Genomic DNA, 17,711 nt, shown 5'->3' on the forward strand with positions numbered 1-17,711 from the left:
TCTGTTGCACTCTGCATGCATTACTTCCAACTGTTGGTCTTCCTTCAACTCCTGCATAGAAGTATCACTCTCTACAAGTGAATCCTATTAAGGCAACAAATATATTGCTCTTTACTATTCTGCCAAGAGTCAAACTCATCGAGGAGATAGGAGAAAGACGTGTAAATCTTGCATAACTTCATGAGTATACTCAAGTAAGCCTTTTGTTAACAGTACAGCAGGAAGGTGATGGTTTTTTGGGAGTTTACTTAACAGTCCAGATAACATATGGGACTTACAGCATTATGGTTCATAAAATAAAGAGGTACATGTGCACAGCCTGCCGAGCAGCAGGAACACTGGCATTTTGTGGAAAGTATCTACTATGCAATATTTTGCTCACTATTTACAACACAAACTTAATCTTCTAATTCCTTTACTTCTTTTATAGTACAGACATTGTTTCATCATTGGATTTTCACTACTATTACCAAATATTTCCTCTCAATGTCAGGCACGGTCTTTGGCAATTTTTTTTTCTTTTTGCACTGTGAACCCTACTATAGGTCTACATTCTGTCAATGTACAAAGCAGTCATGGAAAGGAGTTTTTTTTTTTTTTTTTTAAATCATCACCTGGCCACTTGCTGGCTCTTCCATCGATTGCTAAATATCTTAACGGCCAATTTGCTATTCTACACATATCCAACAAGGAAATAATTTCAATAAAAGCTGTTCTTTCCCTTTGCAAAATAAGCAGTCAGTCAAAAATGCAACATTTTGACAGCTGAAATAAAATAAATATAATTTACAAGTAAATGCAGTTTTCCACCAATGTTGATGGAGTATGATGAATAGAGATGTAGAGTCGAGAGTGTGCATTTTCAACAAACCTAAGCATAAAGGAACAAACGTAAGGAAATTAAGCCTGACACTATCCAAGGGGGGGGGCATGATTGTCTGCCAAAATAAGAAGCGAAACCTGATCGATCATAAAAATAAATTAAAAACATGTAATGAAAGACTAAAAAAAAAAAAAAAAAAAAAAAGCACAGATTCTCCTACCAGCCCCGACACTGCAGTGGTCTACTTCTTAGGCGGATGTGCACAGTAGCATCTAAGAGATGTGATGGCTATTAGGAAGGCTACTTTCCAGGTTAAGTATTGCATCTCACAAGAGTGCATGGGTTCAAATGGTGGACCCATGAGTCGTGTTAATACAATATTGAGGTTCCAAGAGGGAACTGGTGGTGTTCTCGGGGGTATGATTCTCTTTAGACCCTCCATAAATGCTTTGATGACTGGGATTCTAAAGAGTGAGGTTGAATGAGTAATCTGCAGATAGGCAGATATTGCTGTGAGACGTATTTTAATGGAAGAAAAAGCTAGATTTGATTTTTGTAAGTGTAATAAGTAGCTTACAATGTTTTTTGTGGACGCATGTAGTGGTTGAATTTGATTATTATGGCAGTAATAAACAAATCTTTTCAATTTATTTGCGTAACAATGTCTTGTAGTAGGTTTTCTAGCTTGTTTAATGACCTCCATACATTCTTGTGTAAGGTCTAAATGTCCAAATTCTAAGACTTCAGGAGCCAGCTTGCTAGATTGAGCGATGCTGGATTCGGGTGTCTGATCGGTTGTTTGTGTTGAGCTAACAGATCTGGTCTGTTTGGTAGTTTGATATGAGGTACTACTGACAGATCTAGTAGTGTTGTGTACCATGGCTGGCGAGCCCAAGTTGGTGCTATTAGTATTAGTTGGAGTTTGTTTTGACTCAATTTGTTTACCAGATACGGAAGGAGTGGGAGAGGGGGAAAAGCGTAAGCAAATATCCCTGACAACTCATCCATAACGCATTGCCCTTGGAGTGAGGGTGTGGATACCTGGACGCGAAGTTTTGCCATTTTGCGTTTTCTTTTGTTGCGAATAGGTCTATTTGTGGTGTTCCCCAGCTTCGAAAGTAAGTTTGAAGTATCTGGGGATGAATTTCCCATTCGTGTGTTTGTTGGTCATCTCGACTGAGATTGTCGGCTAACTGGTTTTGAATTCCTGGGATGTACTGTGCTATTAGGCGAATGTGATTGTGAACCGTCAAATGCCAAAACCTTTGTGCTAAGAGACACAGCCGTGAGTGTGTCCCTCCCTCTTTGTTTAGGTAATACATTGTCATGTTGTCTGTTTTGACAAGAATGTGTTCGTGGGCTATTAACGGTTGAAATGCTTTCAATGCTAGAAACACTGCTAGCAGTTCTAGATGATTTATATGAAGTTGCATTTGTTGAGCGTCCTATTGCCCCTGTATGCTGTGCTGGTTGAGGTGTGCTCCCCACCCTACCATGGAAGCATCTGCTGTGATCACATATTGAGGCACGGGGTCCTGGAATGGCCGCCCTTGGTTTAAATTTATAGGATTCCACCATTGAAGCGAGGAGTGTGTTTGGCGGTCTATCAACACTAGATCTTGAAGTTGACCCTGTGCTTGTGTCCATTGTGTTGCTAGGCACTGTTGTAAGGGCCGCATGTGTAGTCTTGCGTTTGGGACAATGGCTATGCATGAAGACATCATGCCTAGAAGTTTCATCACAAACCTCACTTGATAGTGTTGGTTTGGGTGCATGTTTAGTATTACATTTTGGAATGCTTGTACCCTTTGTGGACTTGGAGTGGCAATCCCTTTTTGTGTGTTGATTGTTGCTCCTAAGTATTGTTGTATTTGGCACGGTTGTAGATGTGATTTTTGGTAGTTTATAGAGAACCCTAGCTTTTGAATGGTTTCTATGACGTATTGTGTGTAGAGACACTGTTGCTGAGAGCTGGTTTTTATTAACCAATCGTCTAAGTAAGGGAATACGTGCATGTGCTGCCTCCTGATATGAGCAGCTACTACTGCAAGGCATTTTGTGAATACTCTTGGTGCTGTTATCCCGAACGGTAACACTTTGAATTGGTAATGCACACCTTGGATTACAAACCTCAAGTATTGCCTGTGAGAAGGATGTATGGGTATGTGGAAGTAAGCATCCTTGAGGTCTAATGTTGACATGTAGTCCTGTTGTTTGAGCAAGGGAATCACGTCTTGAAGTGTCACCATGTGAAAATGATCTGATTTGATGTAAAGATTTAGTGTTCTGAGGTCTAATATGGGTCTCAGCGTTTTGTCCTTTTTTGGAATTAGGAAATACAGGGAGTAAACACCTTTTCTTCTTTGATTGTTGGGTACTAGTTCTATTGTTTCTTTTTGTAACAATGCTTGGACTTCTAGTTGTAACAGATCTAAGTGCTGTTTGGACATGTGTGCTCTTGGAGGCACATTTGGTAGTAATTGTCGGAATTCTATGCAATAACCATGTTGGATAATGGCTAGGACCCACGAGTCCGTAGTTCTGTTTCTCCAATTCTGGTAATAATCTGTGAGTCTTCTCCCCCTCCCCCCCCACCGGTGTTGTGTGGTGGGGGTTTATGATGTTAGAGTCACTGTTTAGTTTGTGGGGTTTTTGGGCTTTGTAATTTCCCTCTTGTTTTAGGGAACTGTCCACTCCTATATTGTCCCCGAAAACCTCGTCTTTGATATTGGCCCTGGTATGTGGGTCTGGTCTGTGAGGTGGAAGGCTCTGGTTTGGTCACGAAACCCCCCTCTAAAGTGTGGCTTCCTAAAAGTGTCTCTGCTCTGTGGGGAGCAGAGCGCGCCCATGGCTTTGGCTGTGTCAGTGTCTTTCTTCAGTTTGTCTATTGCTGTATCCACCTCCGGCCCAAACAATTGTTGTCCGTTGAAAGGCATCTTCAGCACAGCCTGCTGGATTTCTGGCTTAAATCCGGAGGTACGTAGCCACGCGTGTCTCCGAATGGTCACCGCTGTTTACTGTTCTGGCCGCCGTGTCTGCTGAATCCATAGCCGACCTTATTTTGTTGTTGGAGATAGTTTGGCCCTCCTCTACAACCTGTTGTGCACGCTTCTGGAACTCTTTGGGAAGGTGTTCAATGAAATGTTGCATTTCGTCCCAATGTGCCCTGTCGTACCTTGCCAGTAGAGCTTGCGAATTGGCAATTCGCCATTGATTGGCTGCCTGTGCTGCCACCCTTTTGCCTGCTGTATCGAATTTCCGACTTTCTTTGTCGGGTGGTGGTGCGTCTCCAGAAGTTTGTGAGTTTGCCATTTTCCGGGCTGCTCCAACTACCACCGAATCAGGAGTTAGCTGTTGCGTAATGTACACAGGGTCCGTAGGGGGAGGTTTATATTTCTTCTCCACCCTAGGTGTGATGGCTCTGCTCTTGACTGGGTCTTGAAACACCTGTTTGGCGTGTGTAGGAAGTTGGCTCTGTATGCACTATTTCAAAGTAAGGAATAGTATGCACAGAGTCCAAGGGTTCCGCTTAGAGGTAAGATAGTGGCAAAAAGAGATAATACTAATGCTCTATTTTGTGGTAGTGTGGTCGAGCAGTAGGCTTATCAAAGGAGTAGTGTTAAGCATTTGTTGTACATACACACAGGCAATAAATGAGGAACACACACTCAGAGACAAATCCAGCCAATAGGTTTTGTTATAGAAAAATATATTTTCTTAGTTTATTTTAAGAACCACAGGTTCAAATTCTACATGTAATATCTCATTTGAAAGGTATTGCAGGTAAGTACTTCGGGAACTTTGAATAATCACAGTAGCATGTATACTTTTTACATAGAACACAATAAGCTGTTTTAAAAGTGGACACAGTGCAATTTTCACAGTTCCTGGGGGAGGTAAGTTTTTGTTAGTTTTGTCAGGTAAGTAAATCACTTACAACTCTCAGGTTTGGGTCCAAGGTAGCCCACCGTTGGGGGTTCAGAGCAACCCCAAAGTTACCACACCAGCAACTCAGGGCCGGTCAGGTGCAGAGGTCAAAGCGGTGCCCAAAACGCATAGGCTTCAATGGAGAGAAGGGGGTGCCCCGGTTCCGGTCTGCCAGCAGGTAAGTACCCGCGTCTTCGGAGGGCAGACCAGGGGGGTTTTGTGGGGCACCGGGGGGGGACACAAGTTCACACAAAAAGTACACCCTCAGCGGCACTGGGGCGGCTGGGTGCAGTGTAGAAACAAGCGTTGGGTTTTCAATGTAAATCAATGAGAGATCAAGGGATCTCTTCAGCGTTGCAGGCAGGCAAGGGGGGGGGCTCCTCGGGGTAGCCACCACCTGGGCAAGGGAGAGGGCCTCCTGGGGGGTCACTCCTGCACAGGAGTTCCGTTCCTTTCGGTGCTGGGGGCTGCGGGTGCAGAGTCTTTTCCAGCCGTCGGGAAAGGGAGTTCAGGCAGTCGCGGTCAGGGGGAGCCTCGGGGTTCCCTCTGCAGGCGTCGCTGTGGGGGCTCAGGGGGGACAACTTTGGTTACTCACGGTCTCGGAGTCGCCGGAGGGTCCTCCCTGAGGTGTTGGTTCTCCACCAGTCGAGTCAGGGTCGTCGGGTGCAGTGTTGCAAGTCTCACGCTTCTTGCGGGGAGTTGCAGGGGGTCTTTAAGTCTGCTCCTTGAAACAAAGTTGCAGTTCTTTTGGAGCAGTGCCGCTGTCCTCGGGAGTTTCTTGTCTTTCTTGAAGTCGGGCAGTCCTCAGAGGATTCAGAGGTCGCTGGTCCCTTGGAAAGCGTCGCTGGAGCAGGGTTCTTTGGAAGGCAGGAGACCGGCCGGTAGGACTGGGGCCAAAGCAGTTGGTGTCTTCTGTTCTTCCTCTGCAGGGGTTTTTCAGTTCAGCAGTCTTCTTCTTCTTCTTCTTCTTGTTCTTGTAGTTTCAGGAATCTAAATTCTTAGGTTCAGGGAAGCCCTTAAATACTAAATTTAAGGGCGTGTTTAGGTCTGGGGGGTTAGTAGCCAATGGCTACTAGCCCTGAGGGTGGGTACACCCTCTTTGTGCCTCCTCCCAAGGGGAGGGGGTCACATTCCTATCCCTATTGGGGGAATCCTCCTTCTACAAGATGGAGGATTTCTAAAAGTCAGAGTCACCTCAGCTCAGGACACCTTAGTGGCTGTCCTGACTGGCCAGTGACGACTCCTTGTTTTTCTCATTATCTCTCCTGGACTTGCCGCCAAAAGTGGGGGCTGTGTCCAGGGGGCAGGCATCTCCACTAGCTGGAGTGTCCTGGGGCATTGTAACACGAAGCTCGAGCCTTTGAAGCTCACTGCTAGGTGTTACAGTTCCTGCAGGGGGGAGGTGTGAAGCACCTCCACCCAGAGCAGGCTTTGTTTCTGTCCTCAGAGAGCACAAAGGCTCTCACCGCATGAGGTCAGACACTCGTCTCTCAGCAGCAGGCTGGCACAGACCAGTCAGTCCTGCACTGAACAATTGGGTAAAATACAGGGGGTATCTCTAAGATGCCCTCTGTGTGCATTTTTTAATAAATCCAACACTGGCATCAGTGTGGGTTTATTATTCTGAGAAGTTTGATACCAAACTTCCCAGTATTCAGTGTAGCCATTATGGAGCTGTGGAGTTCGTTTTTGACAGACTCCCAGACCATATTCTCTTATGGCTACCCTGCACTTACAATGTCTAAGGTTTTGCTTAGACACTGTAGGGACATAGTGCTCATGCACTGGTGCCCTCACCTATGGTATAGTGCACCCTGCCTTAGGGCTGTAAGGCCTACTAGAGGGGTGACTTATCTATACTGCATAGGCAGTGTGAGGTTGGCATGGCACCCTGAGGGGAGTGCCATGTCGACTTACTTGTTTTGTTCTCATCAGCACACACAAGCTGGCAAGCAGTGTGTCTGTGCTGAGTGAGGGGTCCCCAGGGTGGCATAGATATGCTGCAGCCCTTAGAGACCTTCCCTGGCATCAGGGCCCTTGGTACCAGGGGTACCAGTTACAAGGGACTTACCTGGATGCCAGGGTGTGCCAATTGTGGAATCAAAAGTACATTTTAGGTGAAAGAACACTGGTGCTGGGGCCTGGTTAGCAGGGTCCCAGCACACTTCTCAGTCAAGTCAGCATCAGTATCAGGCAAAAAGTGGGGGGTAACTGCAACAGGGAGCCATTTCTTTACAGCGTGTTTTAACATGCCTGGTAACATTGGCAAGCTTTGGTATTGGCTGTGTGTTGATGACAGGGTATTGAACAAGAAGTCATCTTCTATAGGTTCTGAATGCAATGCTACGTTATGGAAAGTAGCTGTCCTGGAAACCACCTGCATGTAAGCAGTACTGTCCTCTGGTGATGATGGCCTTGCCGGGTAGCAATCCGGACTATTATCAGAGACTGGTGCATCGTACAGATCCCATGCATCTGGGTCATCTTGGCTTATCCCTGTGTGCGTTGGTGACTGCATCATTGGGGGAGTTGCTACTGGGGACAGTTGTGGTGAGTGAGGTGGCGATGGCTGTGGGGAAAACTGTGGTGGTGTTTTTTCTTTAGCCACTTTTGCTTTTGGCTGCATTTCCGCCTCATGGAATGCGAGCTCCCGCTTCATCTTAATTGGGGGAAGAGTTCTGATTTTCCCCGTGTCTTTCTGTATATGGAGCCTCTTCTGGGTATGGTCTGGCTATCCGATGCCCAGTTCTTGTTCAAACTTGCAGACTTGTAGTTGTGAGGGAAGGCCCTGTTCGTCCGTATAGGAGCTTTGTTTCGGCTCCCAGGCTGCGTGTTTCGGCACCGAAACCTTTTCAGCAGTCTTTTTCGGCTCCGAAGAAACCTTTTTGGATTTCGGGGTGCCGATATCTCGGTTCAGAGTCTGGTCAGAGCCGGTATCTCGGTGCCGGTATCTCGACCGAAACTCTTTTCCGAACCGAAACACGGAGCGAAGAGGAGCACGTCCGAACCCGATGGCAAAAAAAACAATCTAAGATGGAGTCGACGCCCATGCGCAATGGAGCCGAAAGGGAGGAGTCCCTTGGTCTCGTGACTCGAAAAGACTTCTTTGAAGAAAAACAACTTATAACACTCTGAGCCCAACACTAGATGATGGCAGGATAATGCACAGCATGTGTATCTGCAGCTGCACATGCCATCGAACATACATACACACACACATATATATATATATATATATATATATATATACACACACACACACACACACACACATACATACACTGGATCCACACAGCAGTGTTGCGCACCAGACTGTAAGTAGTCCCCAGTGAAGTAAATAACCAAATACGCCAGAACCAATGGTCCAGAAAAGGCACGCTCACTCAGGAAATAATCACATGTGATCAAAGCTCCCCAGAGCAGAAACAAGTCATATGGGTGAATAAACTTTTGCACCTTTCTTACCATTTTCCTGAGTGGCCGTGCCTTTTCTGGGCCACTGGTTCTGGCAGCGCATTTGAAATAATGTGTATACACACACACACACACACACACACACACACACACACACACACATCTCTTTCTACCCGAACATCCACCTCCCCTCCTTCCACCCACGGCGGTAACCAGTAGGTAGATGGCTAGTACCTAATTTCCATAGGAAAAGCATTTTTTGTTTTGCTAATAACTCTTGTGCCTTTTTAATGAATTTTCACAAAATTTTCAAAACTAGTTTGCCACTCATTTCAGTTGCTGTCTGGAACACTTTAGGTTGATACTTCAAGCGGGGCAAACCAAACAAACCAAACAAACCAAACAAACCAAACAAACCAAACAAACCAAACAAACCAAACAAACCAAACAAACCAAACAAACCAAACAAACCAAACAAACCAAACAAACAAAACAAACAAAACAAACAAAACAAACAAAACAAACAAAACAAACAAAGGGGGAAATCCCAAAACGCATTTTCCCCAAGCAGTTTCCTCAGAGATTTTAGGTATAACTACAGCCCAAACAGCTGAACAGCATTACACCAAATTTGGCAGCAAGCTAGATATTGGTTCAGAACAGCAGCGGTTTCTTTGTAGGAGCGGAGGAGCATTGCCACCCTGCACTGCTATGCAGAAGGCATCAAAAATAAAATGGTAATTTATTTTTGACACTTTCTGCAAGCAAACAGTGCAAGGGTATGGTGGGCCAGTGCGTCATTGCTGCCAAAGACTAGCAGCAGTGAGGAGTGACCGCTTCAGTTTGAAGTGTGCATGCAAGTTTGGCCGGCTACCTTGCTACATCCAAACAGACATGCACAATTCAAAACTCTCCAACCTGGCTGCCTTGGACAGGTGGGTTGGAGAGCAGGCATACAGTGTCACTGGGAGCGTGGATACAACCACCTCCAGCCAGTCAAGATGCTTTTTTTCTTGCAGCTTAACATGAAAATAGCACCTTGATTGGATGAAAGAGTTGGCTGTGAGCTTCCTGCTCAGAGAACGTACTGCAGAAGAACGGGGTCCTGAGGCAGAACATTAAGGTAAGGTAAGTTTTTAATATATATATATATATATATATATTATATATAAATATAGAGAGATAATGGTGAGTGCGGTGAGTGCGAGGCGAGCGACGCGTGCAGTGAGTGCGAGGCGAGCGACGCGTGCAGTGAGTGCGAGGCGAGCGACGCGTGCAGTGAGTGCGAGGCGAGCGACGCGTGCAGTGAGTGCGAGGCGAGCGACGCGTGCAGTGAGTGCGAGGCGAGCGACGCGTGCAGTGAGTGCGAGCGACGCGTGCAGTGAGTGCGAGCGACGCGTGCAGTGAGTGCGAGCGACGCGTGCAGTGAGTGCGAGCGACGCGTGCAGCGAGTGCGAGCGACGCGTGCAGCGAGTGCGAGCGAGGCGTGCAGCGAGTGCGAGCGAGGCGTGCAGCGAGTGCGAGCGAGGCGTGCAGCGAGTGCGAGCGAGGCGTGCAGCGAGTGCGAGCGAGGCGTGCAGCGAGTGCGAGCGAGGCGTGCAGCGAGTGCGAGCGAGGCGTGCAGCGAGTGCGAGCGAGGCGTGCAGCGAGTGCGAGCGAGGCGTGCAGCGAGTGCGAGCGAGGCGTGCAGCGAGTGCCAATGAGAACTAATGGGCTGCCACCACTTCAACCAGGAAGTGATGGCAGCTGTATTAGGACTCGGTCGAGTGCCACAAAAAAACATTTGCAAAAGAAAAACAAGGGGGAGGGTAGGAGTACTGTAACCCCCCCTTTCCTTTGGGGTGGGCTCCCACAGGGCACACGTGTGGGCCTATTAAAGACAGGGAGGTTTGCCACGCGGACACTCTCCCAGGCTGATAGCCCAGAAGACTCCATCCCTGAGGCCCGGCCATGCTGTAAATAGGAGGCCCCCCCCCCCCCCCATATTACTTAAATTATGCCTCAGGAAATGGACTCCCCGTAGAGTCCCCACATCCAGCTTGGAGAGAAGGGATGGCTGTGTGTCTTCCCCCCCCGCCCCCTTAATTAAATTGGGTGTCAGTGGATGGTGTCCCTAGGGCCAAAACAGCCCGCAGATTAAGGCCACATACCTCTCTTTAAAGAATGTGGCACCCGGGCCACCATTTTGGAGATTTCTGGGTGATTGTGGCCTCCCTACAATGCTGCCCTCCTTTTTTTTTTTCTAATGTTTATAACAACTTCAGGACAGGGGACTGAGTCCATTAATGGCTCCCAACAACATTTTGCTGGCAGGCAATAAGAATGCTCACTCCTGTGGGAGTCTTAACTCCCGTGGCAGAGCGCTCTATTTTATTAAAAAAAAATTGGCAGACATACAAATATTCATGAAGCTTAATTTTTCAAAAACTACTGAATGGATTTACATCAGCCGATTGACTTCCTGTTCGCAACACAGGGACAAAACCGCTGAAAGCCTACTGGAGCAAAGTTTTCAACCCGATGCCACCACCACTGTGCAACACCAAGGACCAAGACCCAACACAGAATTGCACAAGAGTTCGCTGAACACTGGCATGCTGTCGAAGAGTTGCTGGGATCTCTAAAAGGGAAGTTATCAAACCAGGAAGGATTGACCTGTGACCACGACATCAGGCGACTGGTAGTCCAGCAGGCAACTGACTTCAACCAGACTTTGGAGGACTTTGTAGGACACTGACCCTGTAAACAGGACCCCCCTCTCACCATAACAGAGGACCAAGGAATCCCTGCAGAAGATGCCAGTCCTTGGAGCATATTCACCATCCTCCATACCTTCAGTCAGGAACATTTTACTGCAACATGGAAAAAGTGCCTGGAACTGCAGAAGGACTGCTTCTTTCATAAAAGTAACTGTTCTTGAGGACCTTGCTGGTCCCCCTGACTGTTGGAGTTGGTCAACCCAAGTAGTTCTAACCAACTGCACTGACACTTTTCCAAGTTTTCTCTGAAAAAGTTTGTGTCCAATTTGCTGACGTTGCCAAGGTTTGTTCCCGGTTCAGTGAAATTGCTTTGATTTATTGTTGCTAGTAATATCAATATCGGCTGAACCCTCAGGTGGCTCCTATTCATTCGGGTGTCTAAATTCTACTAAAAATATAGTATTTTACAAACTGGTGTTGGATTTAAGTAGTCTTGTATTGATTTATTCCGGTGCTGTTTGAATGTTTTACACTTATTCCTCTGTGTAAGCTTTGCTGCTCTGTGCCATAACTGCTGAGGGTTTTTCCAGATGAAACATGCTGGACTTAAAGGGATGGTACATATATTACACAGTGAGGTCGCACAACCAAACCATATAATACACCTCATTTCCTCACAAAAACCAAGTGCAAAATGCTCCAGACCAACTCATTATCCCACTACCGCAGCAGTGTATATCCCAATGATTATCTGTTGCATGTGCTTGTGCATGCATTGAAAAATCTCCAAGACTAACCAAACTGAGTGAAATATTCACCTACCACACTATGAATACTGACCTACCACACTATGATTAATGACCACTTATATGTCATGCACCTATACACTGAGTGGATTGAAAGATGCTTGAAGGGGAACATAACCTCATTACAATAACATGTTCTATCTCAAGTTCCAAATGGTCTAAATCCGTAATCCCTCTATGAACGCCAGTCTCTAATTTCTTTATAATAGGCTACCTGTGACACCTAGTGGGCAATTATAAAGAAAATACGTCACAATGCCTACTGTTACAGCCAGCAGCCGATGTGAAAGATAGGGCAGGTCACGGAGCATAATGGGAGCAGCAGTTTGAAGCAATGAAACAAAATGTTGCTTTTCTTTTTTCTGGACTATTTTAGTTTATAATGACAAGCAGAGAAAATAGGTTTATATTTTTGTACACCTTAGAGCAAAGCTAGAATGTTTCTGCATGTTTCTAGACATTCTGAGGTACTGCAGCTTTTATTTTTTTAAACTAACGAACTGTTTTTAATATCTGTTTGCAACAAATTTCTAACAGGTTTGTGATGTGTTTCATTTTGCACTGGAAGTTTTATTTTAATTCCTCATATTTGCTAACATGCTCACTCTCATTTTAAGTGGTTTAAGGAAAAGATGACGGTGTGACTATGTATTATATGCAATAAAAGTACCCTTTTGGTGGTTGTACATGAAAAGGATATTGCAAGTCACCTCAGCCTCATTTCTCTATATGTTCATGGAACTCCTCTGCCTTCCAATATCCTTATGATGTACAGGAGGGGGTCATTTATCTCTTATATAGTGCACGTCTACCCTTACCAACCTTTTAAATAACAAGTATTACTATTAATCAACTTAATAATCAACAAGTTGGCATCACTAGGGTTTGAACTTGTGACCTGACAAACATTTAAGGTTGGACCCCCCCCCCCCCCCCCACACACACACACACACACACACATATCCCATCTGCCACCCCACCCTCTCCCCCAATTCCCTTAATTGAGCCTCTCCACTGAATCAGTCAGTACTACATAGCAAATGTCTGCTATATATGCACAGGATATTAAATTATCATTTAAGAAGCTAACAAAACTGTCAGCTAATAGTGCGATGACCGTGTAATAAGCTTGATTTTGAATGTTCCTTTTTACCATTTTAATTAACGTATTTCCAGAAAAGGACTTTCAGTTTCATCTTTCTTAGGAAAATGCAATTATGCTTGAGACATGCCTTGGTTCAAAGAACATGGCCTGATAGTTTTGGCTAGACTGTTCCATAGGGGCAGGGTAATGTCTAATTTGCATATCGCTAGGTCTGAACTAAGGGGGCATGGTGTGCAAAATAACGATGGACTCTGTGCGGCCAGAGTAATTATCAGTGGCTGAGCTTAATTCAGGCATCCCATCACTTTTGGAATACTTTAGTGATAGAAAGGCATGGCAGTGCTTATACCATTTTGCTGACAGAATGGTGAAGGGAAAAGCCAAATATGTGTTTACTTTGACAGCATTTGATAAAGCACAAAGCACATAAAGGAAAGTATCTGGCGGCGGCAGTGGGGGTTTTCCAAGGGCTCAGAAAGTAAGACAATGTCCGTCCTCCCCCCCGCCCCCCCACTCCCCCCACACACACACACACACACACTTTTTCAATTTCCCACCTTCAACAGCAGGGCAGAGTAACCTTCTGGATGTTACTAGCAAATATATGCATTTTTCCTCCAAAGGTGTACAGCACAAAAAGGCCGCCCCCGAAGAGAAAGAGCAGACTAGTCACAGTATAACCAAGGTAGCTATAAAGATTCAAACTGAAATGGGAGTGAAAGGCTGATGCTATTTAAGAACAATTGGGAGTATTTTTACAAGGCATCCTTGGTAAGGCAAACTGCTGAAAGTTACAAGAGAGAATTTGCAGAGCAGCCTTTTCAGGGCGCCAAAAGGAGTTGGTTTTCGAGAAGGAACAAAGTAAGTTAGAAGAACACAATCTGTGGCAAATGTTGTTAAAACGGGCAAATGTCCAGGTTTCAGGAGGATGAAAAATCTTTCGTGAGTTCACCTTTTCTGGCAGAAAAAAAGGACATGGGGTGGAAACCAGGTATAAATCTGTGGGGTCTGGATTAGTTTGAGAATAATTTCCTTTTCAAAGAGGGATTCACCGACTAAGGGACATTCTTCAGGAATGATAATTGCTCGCAAGGTTGTATCTAAAAGATCTTTATTTTTATGTTTTTAAAAATTATTAATAAGGTTGATGACGTACCTGAACAATTTCTCTATCATGTGTCAGAAGTAAGAAATATTAAGGAGTCACCTGAAAACGACTGTGGGTCTGTTGAAAAGTTTGGGCTTTGTGATAGGCCAAGAAGGGAGTTGGAATTCTCGGGATTCCATGTGGATATGCTGCAGTGTTAGGCTCCCAGGAAGAAAGTGAAAACTACCAAGTCAGAGATTCGAAGGTTGTTGAGTTGTGAAGATTTTACTAGGAGTAGGCTGGCTCCAACGATAGGTCTGTTTTCTTAAATTCTGACAGTTTCCAGGACCATCGCACTACACGGCTTTTCAGCACGAAAAAAGCAGAGCATCGAAAAAAGCATAGCTTCTTTGTGTTATACGTAAAACCCCAGCAGACCTGTCAAGCGGGATTTGACACTCAAGCAGGATTTCAAATTGTAATGTCAAAAAGAGGCCTACTGTGACTGGGGGTGGGGGTGGGAAACTTGAAGGGCCTATTTGAAGACCTCATGTGTTATATGTGCAAACCACCCCCCTCCAAGAGGGTGTTTCTTAAATTTGTGACTACATACTTGAAAAGAATAGTACAGAGACTTGTATCTTGTGGCATAATATAGTATACAGTCCTGAGTACAAACCTAGAAAAGCCACCCAAAATGCTTAATTGCCAGGTCATGATGGGCTGGAAAAACATTTGTCAGTCGCAACAATGCTTGGAAAGTCAAGTCAATTTAATCACTAACTCCAGGACAGTGTGTTAGTTTAATGACTGCCCAACAGTGGTTAAGTAAAGCCACAACTCTCTTCTTGTGGATCTTGCAGTGACCAAATGGGATCCTCTTGATGCAAGTTACAATGAGCATGCATGTCCTAAATACCATTTGAGTTTAGTTGACCAATTCCTTATTAGAAAGGTACCTCTGATGTCAGCGGTGGAAAAACAGACTGGTATGTGGCTGCTTCAGATGCAAGCACCGGGAAAAGAAAATATATACATTTTAGGTATTTTCTGCCTGATTTATTTTGAATATGGATGGTTGGCCACAGGAAAAGCACGTGAAGAAGCTTATTTCAGTGACACCTGCTCCTTCAATCTTTTTTTTTTGCATGTAAAGTGTTTTGCCTGGATCACTTACAATACAGGAGAGTGTCAGAATTTATCATCTGCAGTTGAACATTAAAATGCAAATCATAGTAGAATCAAATACACTAGTAGCTGCAATATGATACCCACAACATATGCTGGTGATTACTTTTAAAAAGCAATAAACAGTACCTGCATAAATTAACTTTTGTCCTCCAACTGGAAAGGCATCCTTTCCCTTCTCACACTCTATCTTCTCTTTCAATGCCTTCACCTAAAAGCACAAGGAATACAAAAGAATATGAAGAATTGAAGATCTGATATTCATTGACGCTGGAAAAACATCTAAAATAAGATGACCAGTCTTTGATTAACAGTAGTTACTCAATACATGTTATCCCACCCCTCAATTGTTGACGCAAAAAAACATTCACCATAATGGGACTGGGTTGCAAAAACCTAAGCATCAGGAATTTATGCGGCTAACATATTAGGGGCATTTGAGGTCCTAGTAGAGTAGCTGGAGAGCAGACACTGTGTGTAATAACTACACAACAGTATAGATAAGGAATCTTGGAAATCCAGATTACTAGGGTTAGTAAACTCTCAATACTTTAGTCTAACAGTAATCATTGTTGTGTGTTGAGCAATGATTTTGAACCTGTGTGCAGGAGCACCAAAAGACTACCTGGATAGCTCACAACACAGGAGTTCCTTAAATGACCCACAGGATCAAATGTCCCTCCAAGGTTATTCCTCTGTGAGCAAGCATCTCTAACAGGAGAGACATTCTTCTGAGTTCAACGCTGCATGCAGTGTAACCAGCACCCCAAATTTTGTTTTGTTGATTTGGGGGTGGTTAAGTCAGGTGGACAAGCCATACCCTCTTAAAAGCGTTGCAGCAAGGGTGGCAGTGGACATCTCCAGTTAATGGGGAGTCCAGATGCAGAAAAGAGAAACTTGACAGTACAGGCTGAGACTTCCAAATGCTACATCAGGGTTGCAGAGTAGGATATCAGTGATGTATCTTATAAAAAAAACAGTCAAATGTTTAAAATTATGCACAGGCACTTTTTTGAGCTCTAGTGCCAAGTAATTAAGTAAACAAATCATCTGGGTCTGCCTACAATTAACACTCACACATAACAAGCTTGACTGCCACTCTAGAAATTTGTATAGCCAAAGCTGCAACTTTCTTTAATGGAGGCAGAGATAGAACAACTGAGACCATTGAAAGCAAGCAAAAAGAAGTAAAGCTCAGAGATGTTCGATAGGTAATGATCAGAAAGTGGTAATGCCTTATCTGGAAGGGGTAGATAAGGCCTTACTGAGCAGTCCCCTTGTGCACCGCTGTGTGACAGAGTGCTTGCAACTCTCTAACCCTCCTGGCTGATGTAATAGCCACAAGAAAGACTGTTTTGATAGTGAGCAGTCAAAGAGGGCAGCTGTATATGGCCTCAAAGGGGAGCCTATTAGAAACATAAGAACTACATTAAATGTTGCATAATGAAAGGTGTGGGACGCCTTTCAGGAATCCTGTCACAACGGTTGACTTGAAACAGAGGGTTGCCCAGCAACTGCAAGAATGCAGAGATGGCTGAAAGGTACCCTTTAATTGTGCCCTAAGCAAGGCCTTGCCAGGCGAGGGCCAGTGCAAACAAAAGAACTTCAAATAAGGATGCACACACAGGGAGGTGGAATTCCTATTGCCCGACACCCAGGACATATTGTTTGTGGTCATGTTTAATTTTGTCCTTGGGACAAGTAGGTCCAACCCCCTGCAGCACAAACCCTCCATGTTATTTGCAAGGGGCTCCCTCCAGTTTCGTTACACCACTGATTGCCACAGTAGTTCCTGGCACTGAAGAAAACTACTTTGTGTGCCAAAATGCTTCTTGGGGAAAAGCAGAATGCTATCACTCACAGTATTAGCCAGACCATAGATCGGGAGAGAATAGAAGTTTAATAAAAACAAAATGTCTTTGTGAACGCCAGACCTAATAAGCAACCCAATTCTTAAAGAAAGTCACAAAAGTGCACCCATGGTATATGTCCTTGAATTAGTGGCTTTAATAAATATACAAGAACGTACAGAAGTAGATCAGGAAATCGTACTCCTAGAAAATATTTGTAAACTGTATATAAGCACAGGCAAATATGCATGTGTGGATTTGTGCATGTGAAAATCTATTGAGCGTCTACAAGTTCACTCCCCCACCCTCCCCCCAACCATTTGTTCCCCAACCCTGAAAGAACTTGTACTTCTGCCATTGTCATGAATATATTTCCAACCTTTCTCATTATGGGAAAAGATTACAGAAGAACTGGTGAAAATCCTTAAAACATGCAAGCTAGTAAGTTTGCAAACTCAAAGGCATTCCAGCCCTGTAACTATTGCTTACTGCTTCCTCCAGCCCCAGTATGTAGATCTGCAGAAAGGTGGCAAAATAAGGAAATTGCTACAGTAGGGATTACAACTGCAAGTATTCAAACCCTACTATAGTAGTAGCTAAGGCATAATCAGAGAGCCTGTTATCAGAGCTCTTACATAATGAGATTGCTGCCATAATTTGTCGCCGCTCTACATGGCACCAAGGGGACAAGTAGATTTTTTTTAATAGGACAAGTAGATTTAAGAAGTAACCTGTCCCATGGACAAATTCAACACCCCTGCAGACAGACGATCAGTGGATTTGGCAGTATTTAAGCTACAAACTGTCCCATG

At 44.7% G+C, this 17,711-nt stretch overlaps 1 protein-coding gene across 1 annotated transcript in view; it reads right to left on the reverse strand.

Annotated features, from left to right (window-relative positions):
* Positions 1 to 17,711, reverse strand: part of RAD23B (RAD23 homolog B, nucleotide excision repair protein) — a 247,329-nt gene that overhangs the window by 193,624 nt on the left and 35,994 nt on the right. Inside the window, exon 2 of the mRNA XM_069239926.1 lies at positions 15,179 to 15,260. Coding sequence (XP_069096027.1) covers positions 15,179 to 15,260 — 82 coding nt within the window. The remainder of the gene's footprint in view (positions 1 to 15,178; positions 15,261 to 17,711) is intronic.

The sequence above is a fragment of the Pleurodeles waltl genome, chromosome 1_2, assembly GCF_031143425.1.
Source record: "Pleurodeles waltl isolate 20211129_DDA chromosome 1_2, aPleWal1.hap1.20221129, whole genome shotgun sequence".
In the NCBI taxonomy this organism is placed as follows: Eukaryota; Metazoa; Chordata; class Amphibia; order Caudata; family Salamandridae; genus Pleurodeles; species Pleurodeles waltl.